This window comes from Battus philenor, unplaced genomic scaffold (genome assembly GCF_028537555.1).
Source record: "Battus philenor isolate CCGP_79_NKW_IND1 unplaced genomic scaffold, ilBatPhil1.0.hap1 SCAF_27, whole genome shotgun sequence".
NCBI classification, from domain to species: domain Eukaryota; kingdom Metazoa; phylum Arthropoda; class Insecta; order Lepidoptera; family Papilionidae; genus Battus; species Battus philenor.
In genome coordinates, this window is record NW_027181690.1 from 2251836 (window position 1) to 2268623 (window position 16788).

Here is a 16788-nt window from a genome sequence, read left to right on the forward strand (position 1 = left end):
ATTTCTCCTGGACACTGCTATTTAACAATTTTTATTTTTCTGTGCATTATAAAATTTGGTACCAGTAACAAAGTCCTATACTCTAATTTTTTATGATTTTCTTATTATATATATCTATTATTATATAAATCACATACTTATCCATTTTAATTACTTTCATTACAAATTTTTATTACTTTTTCTATCACCTTCCGGCAGTACTTCAGGAAGATCTAATGGCTTCCCTCTTGGTTCACTAATAAGGTTAAGTTTTCCCCTTTCCTGCAACAGAAACTGGTGTCCTGTTCTTATCGTACCAAATATTGTATAGCCGGTGATTAGATGGCCTCGGTCTAGTCCACCGCAGGCTCACAGGTGCTCAAGGAACTCATCTTGATTTTAAGCTTATGTTAATTTTTTTTTGTAAAAATAATCTCTTAGTACCGAAGACAGGGGAAGTAGGAGAAAGCCACAACAACGGGGGCCTTACAAAAGTGTAAACCTATGCTGTTACTCAGCGATTACCCCGTGCTCCGAATACCTGGACCAAAACCGTGTCCTCAATCTAGCCAAGAATGTTGCACTGGTTTTCATTTTTATCAACGAATATTACATGTCATTGTTAATGTTGCCATAGTTAGAAAATTTTATCCTTTAACTGACAAAGTAACTTTTAAATTTTTTTAAAATTCTTTCATACTATCACATAACATAATAGAATGTTTTTGTCGTGTGACAATGCTTTTATTGTCAACAAATGATCTTGTATCTTCGATGAATGTGGAGTACGTAGTATATGTTTGAGTAAGGTAAGATCAGGGGCCGAAGGGTACTTGAGTGGTGACCAGGAACCGTAGTCGACTGGGTGGACCGAAGACAGCCACGGTCGCAGAAAGTCGCTGGATGCGGGGGGCGCTAGATTAGTCATCGTTGCGATTTATGGATAAGGTCTATATCTTGTAGTAATGATGACATGATGATTGTTATGACAATAGAAAAAGTAAGAAAAGGACCAATATTTAGCCACTTCCGCACATGCAGTGGTAGCCGTGCCACAAATGGCACCGCCCGCTAGCCCGCTGCTAAATGCGCATGCGCATACAGAGTCTCTGTGTTTGGCACTAATCGGTGTAACATAACTCCTGAAGATGCCCCGTGTATGGGTGAAACATGTGTTGAGTTATTTAACGGTGGCAGTTGTGTAATTCGCATTATTCGCCGCATGCGCATTTATCAGCGGGCTGGCGGGCGGTGCACTTTGTTGGACGACTACCACTGCATGTGCGGAAGAGCCTAAATATTGGTCCTTTTCTTACTTAGGATGGACTTCCACAAAATAACGCGTGATTCCATTAAATAGAAAAGGTGTGCTACAATTGTTGTGATTTAACATTGAAATAAGTATGAGAATTTGTAATAAAACACAATTAATTTAATAAATAACCTATATATAAAAATAAACTATAAATCACACATAAACCTCTGTTCCTACTAAATCATTAATATCACTTATCGTACGCCAGAACACGTACTCTTCTTTCAAACCGTTCTTTTCTAAGTAATATGGGTAGTATTTGCTAGTTGATAGATAGTAGATACCAGGTTTTGATACATCTACATCTGGTCCCATTAAATTCGTCTCCATCGGTACCTTGTCGTAGCACTTCGCGTCTCTAGCTTGCTGTATACTGTTGCATTTGATTGCAATAAATTTAGATGGATTCTTCAATGCGGACAGCCAAAGTGTAAGCACTTTGAAGTGACTACATGTTCCAGTACAAGGGAACAGGTTTATGTCGGACGGTTGATATTCACCACCGTTCACGTAGAAATCAACATGACCCATAGCAGTCGCCATTCCGAAAGTATCTATGTTTGTGTGTATAACTTGAACGAAGTCTGCATTCGATGAATCCAGTCTATCGTCTTTTTCTAGGTCCCGGAAGCAAGGACCGGCAGGTTCCAAGGCGTAGATTCTGGATATATTTCTTCCCGTTAAAATCTGGTAGTTTTTCGCGATGTAACTGGCGGTGTGAGCTCCGAGACTGAAGCCCAGGATCTCAAGTTTTGATGGGTCGAGACCGGATTGAGTCAGATCGGCTAAAACTTCGGCTACATGAAAGCCAACCGGTCGCATCAGACGAGAAGCTCTGAAACAATTGAATGCCATTTAATAATCAAGTGATACATTGCTTTATAATATTCTTTCAGTTGACATAAAAGTGAGAGGTTAGAGAGGGAGAGAGATATAGGCAATAACATGATAGGCAAATAATACAACACGCAGGTCTAAGGAAAGGAAATTTCGCATAACCTATTTATTTAATCTTTCGCTTTAATAACAGGTGGCGCATAAGTAATGCCATAATGTGAACGCGCCTTAATTTTTACAAATGGCGCCAAATGTCACTGTGTATGTAAATAATAAGCTGTCAACAATCGGTGAGGTACATCTATATACTATTTCACTCAGTGCAAACTTGAGAAGATCTTGTATTGTTGCGGTACAACAAGGATGCCGGGGGAGTTTCAACTTCCTCCGGGGATGTGCCTTTGCGCTATATATAATACTGAGAGTCAACTGCGAGTGATTTAGAAGGTCCGAAGGCCCGTCCAAAGGTGCCGAGGACGTTCATTTAATGCCTAACCCTGTCCTATACCCAGAGGGCATAGGACATCTGGTGTCCAGAAGATTTCCCCCCTTCCCTCCGAAACTAAAGAAAAGGTATGCGAAGGCATTTCATCCTTGCGAAGGCGTAATTAAATACGACTGTAAAGCATAAACAAGGGTCGTAATCTAGCGTAGTAGTAAAGTCTCCGGAAGGAGCCGATGAGATTAGAAACTGAATTAATTTCAAAATGACCTCACAGGTAGTAATGTACAGTGGCAAATCTCTGATTGTCCACTAGAATGACGTTGTAGTTTCTTGCTTCGTATTCCCTGGCGAAAACGGCAGAGATGGGGAAGCTGGTGCTGTCCAGGTATCCAATAGCCACTATGATTGTTTTTCTGAAAATAAAATCATTTAATTACAACATGCTTAAAATACGACAAAGTCTACATAACTGCTTCCGAATGTGTGGCCCATGCCCCGCCGTGGGAGTATTTGATTGTTAAGGATAGTAAGCAAATTGATTGTTAAATTGAGCTTCTTAAGTAAACAATTTGTTGTTTTAAATATCGAAAATGTTTATGTTACATACAGGAGAAGGGCTAAGAATTTTAGAAAGTCTAAGCTGGGGCGTGACAGAAACGGTTGGGAAACATTGGTCTAGAGCAGGGGAGAGGAACCTTTTCAATCAAAGGTTTAATTTAAATTATTTTTTTTATTGCGGCACATGAAGTATAATTTATTAATAATTTACAAAACTTTATTTTCATTAAAGATTAGTATTTAAATAAGTAGAGATTTAACGTGCAAATTTTAATGCAAAATGTACAAACTAACAAGAAAAGTACAGAATAACTAAATTATTAGAAATTTTTAATTGAAGGAAGTACGGCACTGCTTTTTTGATATGAGCTTATTAATATTAGCTGCAATTGACGACGTACCTACACGTAAACACCTGTAGTGATTATCATTTTATTATAATTAATTTAATAACATTACATGATCGACAAAATAAAAACAGCCCGCCAACAGGCCGCAGGCCGCGTGTTGTTCATCCCTGATCTAGATTGTTGTATATGTATAACAGTCACAACACGTAACAACACGTCTTCAAAGATTATCGTTGTCCATGCTCACTTAAAAGCAATTTACATTTGTCCACTCTTAACAATTATTTTTTTAAAAATCATATTTCAACCCTTCAGTAATAATTTTTCTACTATTATACTATTTTACAATAGAATCCGCACGAAATATTAATCGAAATTCATGAATAATTTATGGAAACCTTAGTCTATTTCAAACTAGAATCTGATTAAATTGATTATAGATAACTTAAGTGTTGGCGACGCAAGTGCTTATTTACTTAATGCACATTCAAGTAGTATAATAACTATTGTGATGTGGAAAAACGTTTATTGAATAATTAACATAATCTGTGCCCGGAAAATGAATAATGCGCCTACAAGCGGTTGCGCATTGTTCCCTAGTTCAAATCCGACTCCCCGAGAACTGCAACGGCCGCGGGCGCACGTGCTGCGCCTTGGCTACCTGCCAAGGCGCAAGCAAGAGCGCGTATAGTGCACGCCGTGCGAGTGAGCGAGACGAGTGGGCGAGACGAGCAAACGGTTGAGCGTTGTGACGACGTCCGCGGGAACTTTCACATATGGCGGCTTTTTATGTAGCATTATTATTACACTATTATATTAAATTAATATTTAATATTTAAATATAGTGTAGTTGAGCAGTAACCTAGCGGCAGAGGACTGAGACTTGCAATTGCAGGTCGCGGGTTTGATTCCCGATTTTTTTACATACATAAGTCAACACTTAAAGTGATTCAAAGTGAAAAATAATATTAATAAATGAAAAACAGGCTGCGTCAGTCACTTGTGACTTGAACCATGACACCGATCACTGATCATGACTGTTTTGTTGATTGATTTCAATTGAAAAAACAGTCATGTCAACGTACCATTTAGTACGTTTCACTTTATAAGGTAATAAACAATAAACTTATTAAGCTTTATTAACACGTGTAAGTAAATTTGATTTAATTACATGATTCAATGAGTAGTGACAGACCAGCGTTCGGTTCGATTTCCGGGATATATGTATTCAAGTTTTCAGAGGAGGAGCAGCTGCGTTCTTTGCTTTACTATAATACAACAATTTGATCGTTAACCTGCTTGCCAAGCGTGGCGATTATGGGATATCCCCCATAGATATAAGATATCGATGAAGCATATACATACCTTGCAGTGGGCCTATGAAATTACATTTCTTTACTTTACAAATTTGTGGGATTCTTTCCAGGGTTGATATGTCTTTGAGTTAATAACAACACAAAGTCTGAAATAAGAGTGTGTATATTCATCTAGCTTAGCCCATATTTATACCGATTTAAAACTATAAAAACAATGTTTGACTAATAAAAACCGTCAGCCAAACACAAGGAGAGAAGTATTGTATAGCGCTCTCTTTCTATACCTAAAAGATTATATTTCTGTGGAATTCCCCTTTTCAATGCGCCGCTGATCATGACTTAATGTAATTAGTACAAATTGATTGATAATAATTTTTCAAATTCTTATATGAAGATAGAATATGTATGTTATGAAACTGTATGTTGTATGTTCCCACTACATTCCGTTAGTGATTATGCTCGGAGGTGTTCAGGGCAACTTTTTATTACGTAATTAATTCTGTCACACGCGACGCACGCAAGCCTTTACCGGAAAATAGCATTAGTATGTTTATATATAACTATATGTTGTAAATATATACACTATGATTGCTTATATGTGTGAAGGCTTTAAAAGGTGTAAAATACCATGATATATAAAATACCATGATAGCTCATCTGTTTGTCAATTAATATGTACACACTATCTAAAAATCAATGGCTAAAGAAATTATAAATAGCACAATAATTTTAAGAAGAGCCGTATTCCTAATTCATATTACTAGATATTTAAATTAAATATTGTTTATTATCCCTGCAGGCTTTGCATTGCCAGAAGTAACATGCATGTCGTATTGCAATATAAGAATGTGATGTCTCAGAGTGATCATAACATCACATAAAGGGTGATTGAAAATAAATATTATATGCTATATATTTATTTATATGCTATATATCTATATATTATCATTTATATGCTATTATATGCTTTAAACCATTTTGTTGACAATAAAGATGTATATTCATGGCTTTATATAAATGCTATCATCCTGTATATGAGTAATAGCTTAACAATGGTTTCAGAGTTCTAGATGCTCTAGTATCAAGTTCCTACTCTTTTGTGTATCGTATTTATAGGTACTGTTATAAAGCATGAGTTACAGAACCCTCTAAACAATAAAAACGGAACCGCCTAGGATCAAGAAGTGCTGTAAACACGCGAGACCTTAAAGTTATTTCTAGATATTTGTGTACGGTTTCTCGGAAATTCTTACCGAGTACTATCGCGAACTTACTAGAACCTTCTCCGTGGTATAAAGAAGATACAAAATATAGAGGAAGAAGAAGAAATAAAAGTGACTATTTAGTAAGTTATTTGGACAGCATTTTTTTAAGAAAATAGTAATCGTAGTTTGGACTAAACGAAAGTATACTTTGTGTTAAAGTAGGGTGACCATCTGATTTGCAAATAAAGAACTCGTGAACCAGTGGTGTTTCATTTCGAGTCAGAACCCACAGTACGTAACAGTACTAACAAGGAATTCAATTATGTTTGTCGATCTTCAACAGTTTCTTGTAAAAAAACTAATGATACACTTTGAGTCATACTATCAAATGTTGTTAGCTTGTCGCAGTTTATTAAAAATAAAAATAAATCGTATTTCAGAGTGATCACTTTATTTATTTATTTAGTTCTAAAATAATAAAAAAAACGATTACTCATAACAATAAGTTTTTCTTTTTATACATTGCAATATTAGTTAATGTGTTTTTTAAGAAATTTTCTTTTATCCTTATTTTGTTTTGAGAAATAAGTTCTAGATAAAAAAATCCTAAGCATATAATAAAAACAAATATGATGTTATAAAAGTTACAGTATAACCGAATCCGCTATACCTCGCCTTAGGAAAGCACAGCGAGGTGGGGGGCTGAGGAAAAAAGAGTACGAACGCTGCCACCACGGACGTTATAGTTCTTAAATTATTGCTACTGAAACGGTACGTTACGTACGTTACGGTACCAATAAAAGACATCACAAGCGGTCACTCACCTACTAAAATCTACCATCGGGTCTGTGGCGATTTTCTTCGCATTCCAATATGTGTACTTTTGCTTTCTACCACCCTTGCCTTGCACCACAAAGAACAGGTGCTTTAACTGGCTTCGAGGTATTGTGATGGGTTTTGTCGATCCAGGACCTAGAATAACATAGAAGTATTTATTTTATTAGTTTTTATAGATATGAGTCCTGATATACCGTTTGTTTATGAGACTTAAAGACTCTTAAAGCAAAATATTACAATACATATACATAGACAATTTGTATGTTTCGACGATAGATGGCGTTGAAGGTGCAGTAACAGTAAGCGCTTACTAATACGAAATATTAAATTTCCTACGTAATTTCAAAATACTGTGAGCTTATTTTGTAAAAATCAGAATTAACAAGTTTGGAGGTAATTCAACATACATGCTATAAATCACTCTTAATGTCTGGAACGTTAAAATAAAAATAATAAAATTTAATTCATGATAATAACAGATAAAATAGCTAAGGGAATCTTCAAAATATTTCAATTTTATTACACTGACACGACTACATCCGCCTGGAATTTAACAAAATGCTTATTTAGTTTTATTTTTTTTTTCATATTTTGTTTTTATAAAATGAAAAAAGTTACTCCTCATTAAATCAGCTATCTACCAGTATAAGTCCTGTTAAAATCAGTTCAGTGATTTCAGAGATTAACCAGAATAAAAAGACAGACAGACAAAAATAAAAATGAATATGCTTTTCGTTTATCTATCGAATACGTATTCATATACATGTAGTAAATAGCGGTTATTTAAATATTACAAACAGACATTACAATTTCATTTATATGTGTAGATGTAAAGATTGTTTAATAGTAAATAACTATGTAATATTTATTTAAAATTGTTAAGATATTTTTATTTGTACGTAAATAAATCTATTGTGTTATATGAACAGCACAGCGTGGACAACCCACAAAGTAGTTAAATTCATACATTCATACATACATACATACTTATGTGTATATGTATGTGTAATGTTATGTATTAATATTAAGTATTTAATGGTCATTTATGTGTCTGTATGCACAGCTCAAACTGCCCTCTCCTTCATGTCTCTCATCTCCATCCAAAGGTTCTCTGGTAGAGATCGCTTCGAGCGATAATACCCCTTGTAACTCTATAAGAATTATTCCTTTTTACTGACTATATATATATATATATATTTATAAATATTTTAGTTTTATATATATATATAAAATATATTATATATATATATATATATATATATATATATATATAAATATATATATAAATATATGTATATATAAAACTAAATACAACAAGTATTTTCGTGGAGAAGAGATTGCAAAAATACGAATAAATAACAAATGCTACACAATAATCTATTTTAGAGGCCAAGGAAATGCTCTTTAACCATCTCTTTAAACGCGGCAGCGATTTAGCGCATCTTATTGGTTCTCGTAACTCATTCCATAATCTGACAGCGATAACAGTGAAAGATTCCTTCATAAATATAAGTACAACTGGCAACCAATATTACCACAGTTGCGCTAAAGGATTGTGGTTTAAATAGTCAATTAATAATATGAAAAATAAACTAAAAATAGAATAAGAACAAAGTAGTATTGTATTAAAAAAGTCAAACCCAAAAATAAGAAAACTGTAATATAAAAAAAATGGATTAGTTATAAAATAAAGAATAAAAGAAATGTACCTAGCCACCTAAGAGTAATAAGATGATGGAAGGTAGGCGATGAAAGCAAGTAGGAATGAAAGAACAAAATGAAAGATATTGTGAAGGAAAAAAGGTAAGAACAAAAGAAATTGAGAAGAATGAAAGTGAGTGAAGAATAAAGATGAAAAATCTGAAAAACTTATTTGTAAACAAAGATCCTAATCCCAATAAATTAGGGGTACGAGAGGCCTCCAATAGCGGGGGCCTTAAAAATATATAGTACTACAAAACTGAGGATCGTGGCTGTACATTTATGCAGTATAATACATTAAGTCATAAAGCAAAGATTTTCAAATAATAAATATAAAGAATAACAACTTGATTCTGTAACGTTATTTTTTAACTTAAGTTATTTATAGAGAGGAGTTTGTTCGGTACAAGTGAACTCAACAACGCGATGGAACCAGCACCAGCATGTTTAATACATGGAATGCTGAGAAGTTACGTCGCTCAACGAAAGCGGTGAAAGTTTTAAAACCCTTTTAGATATTTTCTACTTTAATTACGTGATATTAGTTCGATCTATGATCGAGAATGTTTTATAAGTTAATATTTAAAATTAATGTCCGTTATTAACACATTCTATTTGCCTATTTACCATAAAAAGATAAATATAATTATCACATATCCTTGTCTGTTTAATTTTTAATTTGATTTAATTTAACAATCTTTATTGTTTATTGTATACGCTTGAAAATATATTTGTAGTTGTATAATAGTAAAGAAAAAGTACAGTGGTCTTATTACACGAGGCAATTTTTTCTATACAACCAAAGTATGGAAATAGTAGAGGGAAACTAGCGGGTAGTTAACGTGTACATATAGATATATATAAATAAACTTACCTACATATATATGTACATTTGTCCATATATACTTATAATAAATAGATAAATTTATATATAATTTAATTATCAATAATCCACTAGGTGTGCCGATGACATAATAAATCATGGTTGCAGGAATTAACTGAATTCAAGAAATAAATTAAAATATAATTGCTTATGTTATGTTCTATTTTTAAATTACAAGAAAAAGGTATACATAATGTATTCCCATAAATCAATGTCAACCCGAAGTTCGAAGTGGTTTCACACGTCGATTCATTTTGAATTAAAAATCCAAACAGGCTCTGTCTATTGTGAGATGTATAAGGAAAGAGTTTATACGTGGATTAAAAGGTCGTATAAAGGTTATTGTAAAACAAGACGAGAATTTCCTTTAGGTCGACCATCGTTATAAATTTTTAATTTGATTTGTTTTAGACTTGTAAGTTTTCTGTGTTCCTCACATAGAGAAGGAGTTTTTTTTGTGCAGGCCTAGTTCAGATGTCGCTTCATATTCTGTGTTTTAGAACTGTGATGGAGAACCTTTTACGCAAGGAATGACAATCAATTTTTAACAATCGAAACATCATTCTCGAGATATGACTTACAAAAAAGTAAAAAGTTATAGATATTAATAAAAATATAAATAAACATTTTTTTTTTAATTTAGGAGCTGGTAACTCTATTTTTTGTTGCCATTTAATACATCAATTAAAATTAGTCATAATATCATTGATTTACATTTAAAGATATGTTTGGAAAATTTCCTTGATATTTATTATAAAATATTAAGTAACATAAATATAAATTAAAAAAGCCAATGTTTGTTTTTTTTTTTTTGATTCATAAGTAAATTTTAATACAATTATACACAATTTTTGGTTTCCGAATAAAGTTGTAATTATTGCTTAGGGTATGAAATTAATAATTACCAATACTGGCAGCTAAGTGATCGAAATATTTGAATTAAGAATTTTTTTATGTATGAAGATACGTTTCACCTAGAAAGTGTGTTTCACGTTCGTCGTGAGTGTTATAGGCGAAGTCAGTTTCCTTCCGAACTTTTGTCTTCACCTTCTAAATTCTAAAAAATTATAATAAATATATATATATATAAATTATAACCATGATTTGAAATCTGATTTGTGGTTTATGAATAATATGTATTAAATAGTATCGTCGGCTGTTGGATCGTAGAGTTACAGATAATTTATGATTTATAGAAAATATGAGATTAAAAAAAATAGCTGTCATTTCTTATTTTCATTTGGCTGTCAGTATTCTGATTACTAGTCTTAACAATAATTATACGTACAACAATACAATAGAAGGCCTGCTTGAGCATAGAGTGGCAAAATTAATATGATAATAATATAAAGAAAGAATCAATTGACATGACATATAGTTTGATTTTCAATATAATTCGAATTTAAAGTTTATTTTTAATATTTTCGTTGTTAAATTTTTTCAGCGAAAAGAATTTCACTTCAACGGCATTTCATTTTACGCCTTCATTTTTAGAATAAATACTTTGGTTATATTCAATATAAAATATTTACACATACATACTGACATGAATCCTCTAGGATATCCTTCTTCAGATCGTCTGTCACCTTTCACAGATAAAAAATACATTGCGATCACACACCACCAAATTACTGACATTTTCTGTTAATATAATAATATTAAGTGAATACAGGGGTTATTTTCATCATCGAAAAAATATTTTTGACAATTTAAAATTCACAACACACCGTTTCGCGCGCATTTTTTGTAATGAATGTGTGATGGCGGAAAGCGCGCGTACATAGAACTAATGGCGGGAATTTTTTTTTTTAAAAATGGCGCCCGCGGTGGCCATTTGCAACGACCGCTTCTGGCCGACTAAGGTAATCTATACCATAATTCCAGTGATGTTAGCGTATACTAACCAGTTTAAATTGCACAATATTAATGCTCTTAAGTTAGATCTGTGAGAAATTTATATAACTACTTAGGATTTTATACTTTTCCATACCATTTTTATAGAAATTTAGTGTAAATAATAAAAAATAAGGATTTATAATTTATAATAATAAGGTTATCATAATTTCTTTATAAAGATGTATTTATTATATGTTAGATAAGTTTAAATTATTTTTTTAATTTTTATTTACAAACTGCATATTGTCAAATGTTATTGGCCGCGATTTATTTTGAAAGGTACTCTATCTGTATTTTTATGTACTTTTGTATTTTAAATTTTTTAAAATTAACTAAGCTCATTGACGTCTTCAAGGACCTCAAGCTGATCTCTTTTTTTTAATATATGAAACTGCGAGGCCTCCAAGGTGTTAACCCTTAACCTGGCAGAATTTTTTTTAATATTACATTAATATTCATACCACTTGATTTTTAAGAAACAAGGATGCCAACAGAAAAAACTGAACAAGCGTTCGAAAATTAAGAAATTACCTAAACATTCACATACAAATGATTACTTTGCGTTCAAAATTGATGACACTATTTTTTTTAAATTCTGATGTATCTCTACAGATACAATATCAAGAAAAGGGTTACGTTACTTACGCTAGTTTATGTAGTAACTAGGCACAACAGTCTTAAGTTGTCTAACATCTTACGCTAAGCATTAGGGGGCCCGAGAGTTCCGAATCGCTTTTTTCAAGTTTGTATAATATTAATGAAAGGTTTTAAAATTTTACAGCCATTGGTATCGTATTAAAAAAAAATCATCATCAAATAAAATTATACCTCAAATCATCATCTTGTTTATTTAGATAATTCTTGGTGAAAAGGTCAATGACCTTAATTCAAACATTTCTTCAGTATGCTCGTAAATTATAAGGCGTATGCAGTTAAATTACAATGTATCTTAACAATACATAACCATTAGTTAAACTATCCAATACGAAGCCATTAGTTAGATTTCAATGCTTTATTAAGTAATATTATGGTGTCGTTTTTGTCCATTTCCCAAGAAAGAAATTTTATTTAGTGGTTTGAAATTGTTTGCTTTGTGCAAGATTAGAAAATAGGCATAGAAAGTTGGACAACTTTAGTGCAGATGATGTTATAAAATGTGAAGAAATGAATCTCGTTTGTAAGCAATTTGTAATAATACATTGAATCCGCCAATGACATAGTAGATCCATTATTACTATTATTTCAGAACCAGGATATCCACTGGTCACATAGGCCACCCTCATAGATCTCCAACAGGACCTGCGTACATCGTCTTCTGAGGTGCTTAACATCGTCTCTTCACCTTCTGGGTGAACGTCAGGCGCTGTGCCTGCCGGTTCGTGGTGTCCTCTCCAGAACCTCAGTGGTCATCTTTTATGCACTTTACGTGGTCAAAATTGTCCACCAGGACACCAAAAATGTGGAAAAATAAATAAAAATAAACATCATCAAAATACTTTTATTTCGTCCATCCCAATATCAAATGGAACAGATTCCTGACAATCTTCACAAGGTTTCCTCGCCTTGCAAACACCCCCTTTGCACGGGTACTCTCCTTTTCTGGGATATTTGGGTGGTACTTCGGTGGTATACCAGGGTTGGTGTAACTTCTGCAGGAAATAATTTTCATGGTCCTGAATCGATCGGGAATTTCTCGGTGCAGCTGACACCAGGACTGTTATAATGGATAAGTATATCTGAAAGTAAAGTTGTTTATGAAAATGAGCCAGTGAGAGATTTTTGACCACGAAGACTCAATTAAAGTTACGGAAGGCATTCAATGATGAATGTTATGTTACTTTTTTATTGGAATGCATCAGACTTCTGGTAGTATAAACTTTGCAGCGAATAGTTTTAAATTTAAAATGTAATTATAGTACCCGTCTATAAATAAAAATGTAATTATAGTACCCGTCTATAAATATTGCACATCGACCTTTGGAAAGAGACAATCGGCTAATTTCGGCTTCGTAGAGCGTTATCTCTGTCCCACGAAATACAGACAGTCCGGTATCTATTAGGAAAAAAATACAAAACGTCACATAGGTAATGTGGGACAGAGATAACGCTCTATTAAGTCGAAATTAGCCGATGGTCTCTTTCCAAAAATCGATGTGCAATATTTATCGTCGGATAGTGTTTAGAAATTTTTGAAACGCTTTATCATGCTAAACATTTCGTTAATTATTATAATATATATCAGTTATTAGCGAATAACCTTTACATTCTCATATTTAAAGATTTTGTGCAATCAATCACCCTGTATATATCGAATCAGGATACTCACTAATATTCCTCTCATGATGACACGAACGTTGAATATACCGAATGTCTTCTAACGTTCGGTTTATAAACACCCGGCCAACTGTTTTTCAGTTGTACAGTTATTAACCCCAATAAAGTCCACTTTATCTGAGCTAAGCTTGTGCGCACTTTGTTACCTATTGGATCGACATCTTCGCGTCTGACTCACAAAGTCAAATGAATTGTGTTCAAATCACGTGGCGTGTTTAAATTAATACACGGATAATATTAATCCGGGGAAAAACAGTTTTTGAATTGTTCCAAATTTAAATAAAATGACAGTTAAACGTAAAGTTGTCTAGAAGGCTATAAATCATTGTCATCATCAGCCGATCTTCACTATGTCGTTCATCCACCAAGTGGTCGATTACCCACACAAAAACTACTGGTTCGTTTCGCTCACTGTCTTTACAACCTTGGTTCGCTTATAAATAACGAAATCTAAATAAAATAATTTTTAATAACGATATAATAGCTTTAGTTAATCATCTATCGAAATGTTTTCTTTGTATTTAAATATCTAAGACTGTACCGCTTTATAAATATTTTTTTGTGAAGGAGAGGGTCGTTTTATTTCATTTAAGTTTTTCACATTACTTTTATTTGCGCGCTCTTCTTTCATTCTTTTTATAGTTTTTCGTACTTTATCTCGATATCGTTCATTCCTCACCTCATTCTTCATTTTATACATTTTTTTCTATATACATTTCATTTTTATATTGCTTTTTTATTGTTTACACTTATTACTAATTTTGAACTTTCTATCGAAATGTTTTCTTTGTATTTAAATATATAAGATTATACCACTTTAAAAACAAAGCTGCAGAAATATAACAACAACAATATTTTGGTGTACTTGATATGTTTGTTGCAATGATATCAAATTAGGTATTGCAATAGATGTAGATGAACGAAAGTAAACGACTTAGGCCTGCGGATTGGAAGGTTGTAGTGGCAGTATGCAGGTTGCATAGGGCACATAACAGATGCTTTGGGCCTAAGGTTCCAGTGGAAACCACATACAACGTACGACGATCACTCAGTTGGACAGATGACATTGTTCACCAGTGGATGCTCTTCGGATGAATTGATGATGATCATGCTTTAAGGCCAGCTGGAGGAAACCATCACTCTTTACGTTTTAATTGGATTAACGATAGAACTTAGACAGTAAACATTACGATCATTTAAGTAAATGTTAGTGCCTGGAAATGGTGAAATGTGAAAGAAACTTTCGCATCGCCAATATTTTAATTCACATTTTTAACCATTTAGGATAGATTCTCAAAAACATATTATGTATACCATAAATAGAAAGATGCGGAAACAAGTTTGTCTTCGACCAACTGAAAGTCAAGATTAAGTTCTCTACACTAAGTTACCCATGTGTTATTGTGACCACATTGCTGCCAGACAACCAGATAACTTAAAAACTTCAGGTTGTAGGGAAAGAAGAAGTCGCTGGTATGATTAAGTCAAGTAGATAACTTGACTCTTTCTCTGGCAATAGTAATTGCCCTGAAGACAGCAGAAGTCAAGATGATATAGACAGAGCTCGTCATCAATTCTATTAAGGCTTTTCAAGATGTACGTTTTCAGAAATAAACAACAAACTATAAAGAAGAAGGATCTAAGAAGGAAATAGAATCAAATTAACCTCCTTTAAGCAAGGAACTGAAAAGTCACTTTGATGGAAGAGAAGCTCAAAATCTTTATGGAAATCTACCGTTTATCATTATTATATGTATATGTCTGTACATATATACACACATGCGTGGAAAAAATTACTATGTTTTTGTATAATATTACATTGTAACCTATTTCTTACGAAAAAATTACAGTAGCAATAGTTTACGTTTAACATTTTAAGAGTATTATAAAATCGTGTACAGTTGTCCACAAAAGTGTTACTAATTTTATTTAACTAAAAGGTATAATAATCTCATCTATATTTATAATGTTACATGACCGTATTGCGTGTATGTAGTAAGTCGTTTGATCTGGTATAATTAGGGAGTTATAGTATATGCATTAATTTAGCGAAACAATTATAAAAAATGGCGGTTTAATCAAATAAAAAAGAGACACAAATGTCATCAGACTGACAGGAGAAATGAAAGTAGATCGTCCAAGCAATTTGAGAGTTCATCGACCTTCCTAATCCGGTGAAATAATAGCAATAGATACAATATATACTTTTTTTTACATGACTAATATCCTTTCATTCATCCTCCATTACTGCTAGTTAGTTTATTTTTATAATTTATATTTATCACAGGTTTTTTTTAGTTAATTTTACATCTTATACCTTTATAACACAGTTCTCTTATTTCTTTTATATTCAATATTAGTATTTACATATTTAATTTATTTCTATTATTATTAGTTCTAATAAACATTTTTGTATTGCACTGTTTATTCATTTGTTTCTATTAATTACTGTTTTGGCTACTGTTCTGCAGAAGTTGAGGAAGGTTTTTCTGTCTTCTTTCTCTATAAAAATGGAGGCGATAGTGGCTTCCGATACAACATATACTGTATATGTTGGTGTTAATGCTGCTAGTACTAGAGGTTTTTGCAGCTTCATCGAAGCTGAGTTCAATGAACTGAAGTGTCCAGGTGAACAAAATCAAACTAGCCCGATTTTGCCACTTCAATGAAGACGTTTGGACGAAGGTAGACTACACGCCTGTAAGTGTACAATATGAGATGAAATAGGAGTACTTGGAGATCGAAGGTGAGATACGGGTCCTATTTCGATTCGCCATGACTATGCGCAGGAGCGGAGGCGGAATCGGCTGTTTACGGAAGCGAAGTGTTTTGTGAATTTGCTTTTGGTGCATCGTACTCGTGTTTGAGTGTTTTTTTACAATGGCCACCGCTATTACGGGCCTCTCGTGCCCCTATCTTTGGAATGGACAGGGTAGTTTTATTTTATTTAATAAATTTTTGCACAATACTTTTATTTGCGCGCTTTTGCATTCTTCTTATAATCTTTCCTACTTCATCTTTCTTTCCACATTTCTTCTGACTTTCTCTTTCATTTGATATCGTTCATTTCTCACTTCATTCTTCAGATTTACATTTCTTTATTTTATTTTATACATTTATTTCTTAGTACAT

At 33.0% G+C, this 16788-nt stretch overlaps 1 protein-coding gene across 1 annotated transcript; it reads right to left on the reverse strand.

The window, feature by feature from the left end:
• Positions 1–1447: 1447 nt before the first annotated feature.
• Positions 1448–11082, reverse strand: LOC137925655 (lipase member H-A-like). Its single transcript, XM_068769128.1, has 4 exons — positions 10965–11082; positions 6830–6977; positions 2849–2989; positions 1448–2129 (listed from the first exon to the last, which is right to left on the reverse strand). Exons 1-4 carry the CDS (start codon positions 11062–11064, stop codon positions 1448–1450), a joined length of 1071 nt encoding a protein of 356 aa, XP_068625229.1. The 5' UTR covers positions 11065–11082.
• Between the last annotated feature and the right edge of the window lie 5706 nt (positions 11083–16788).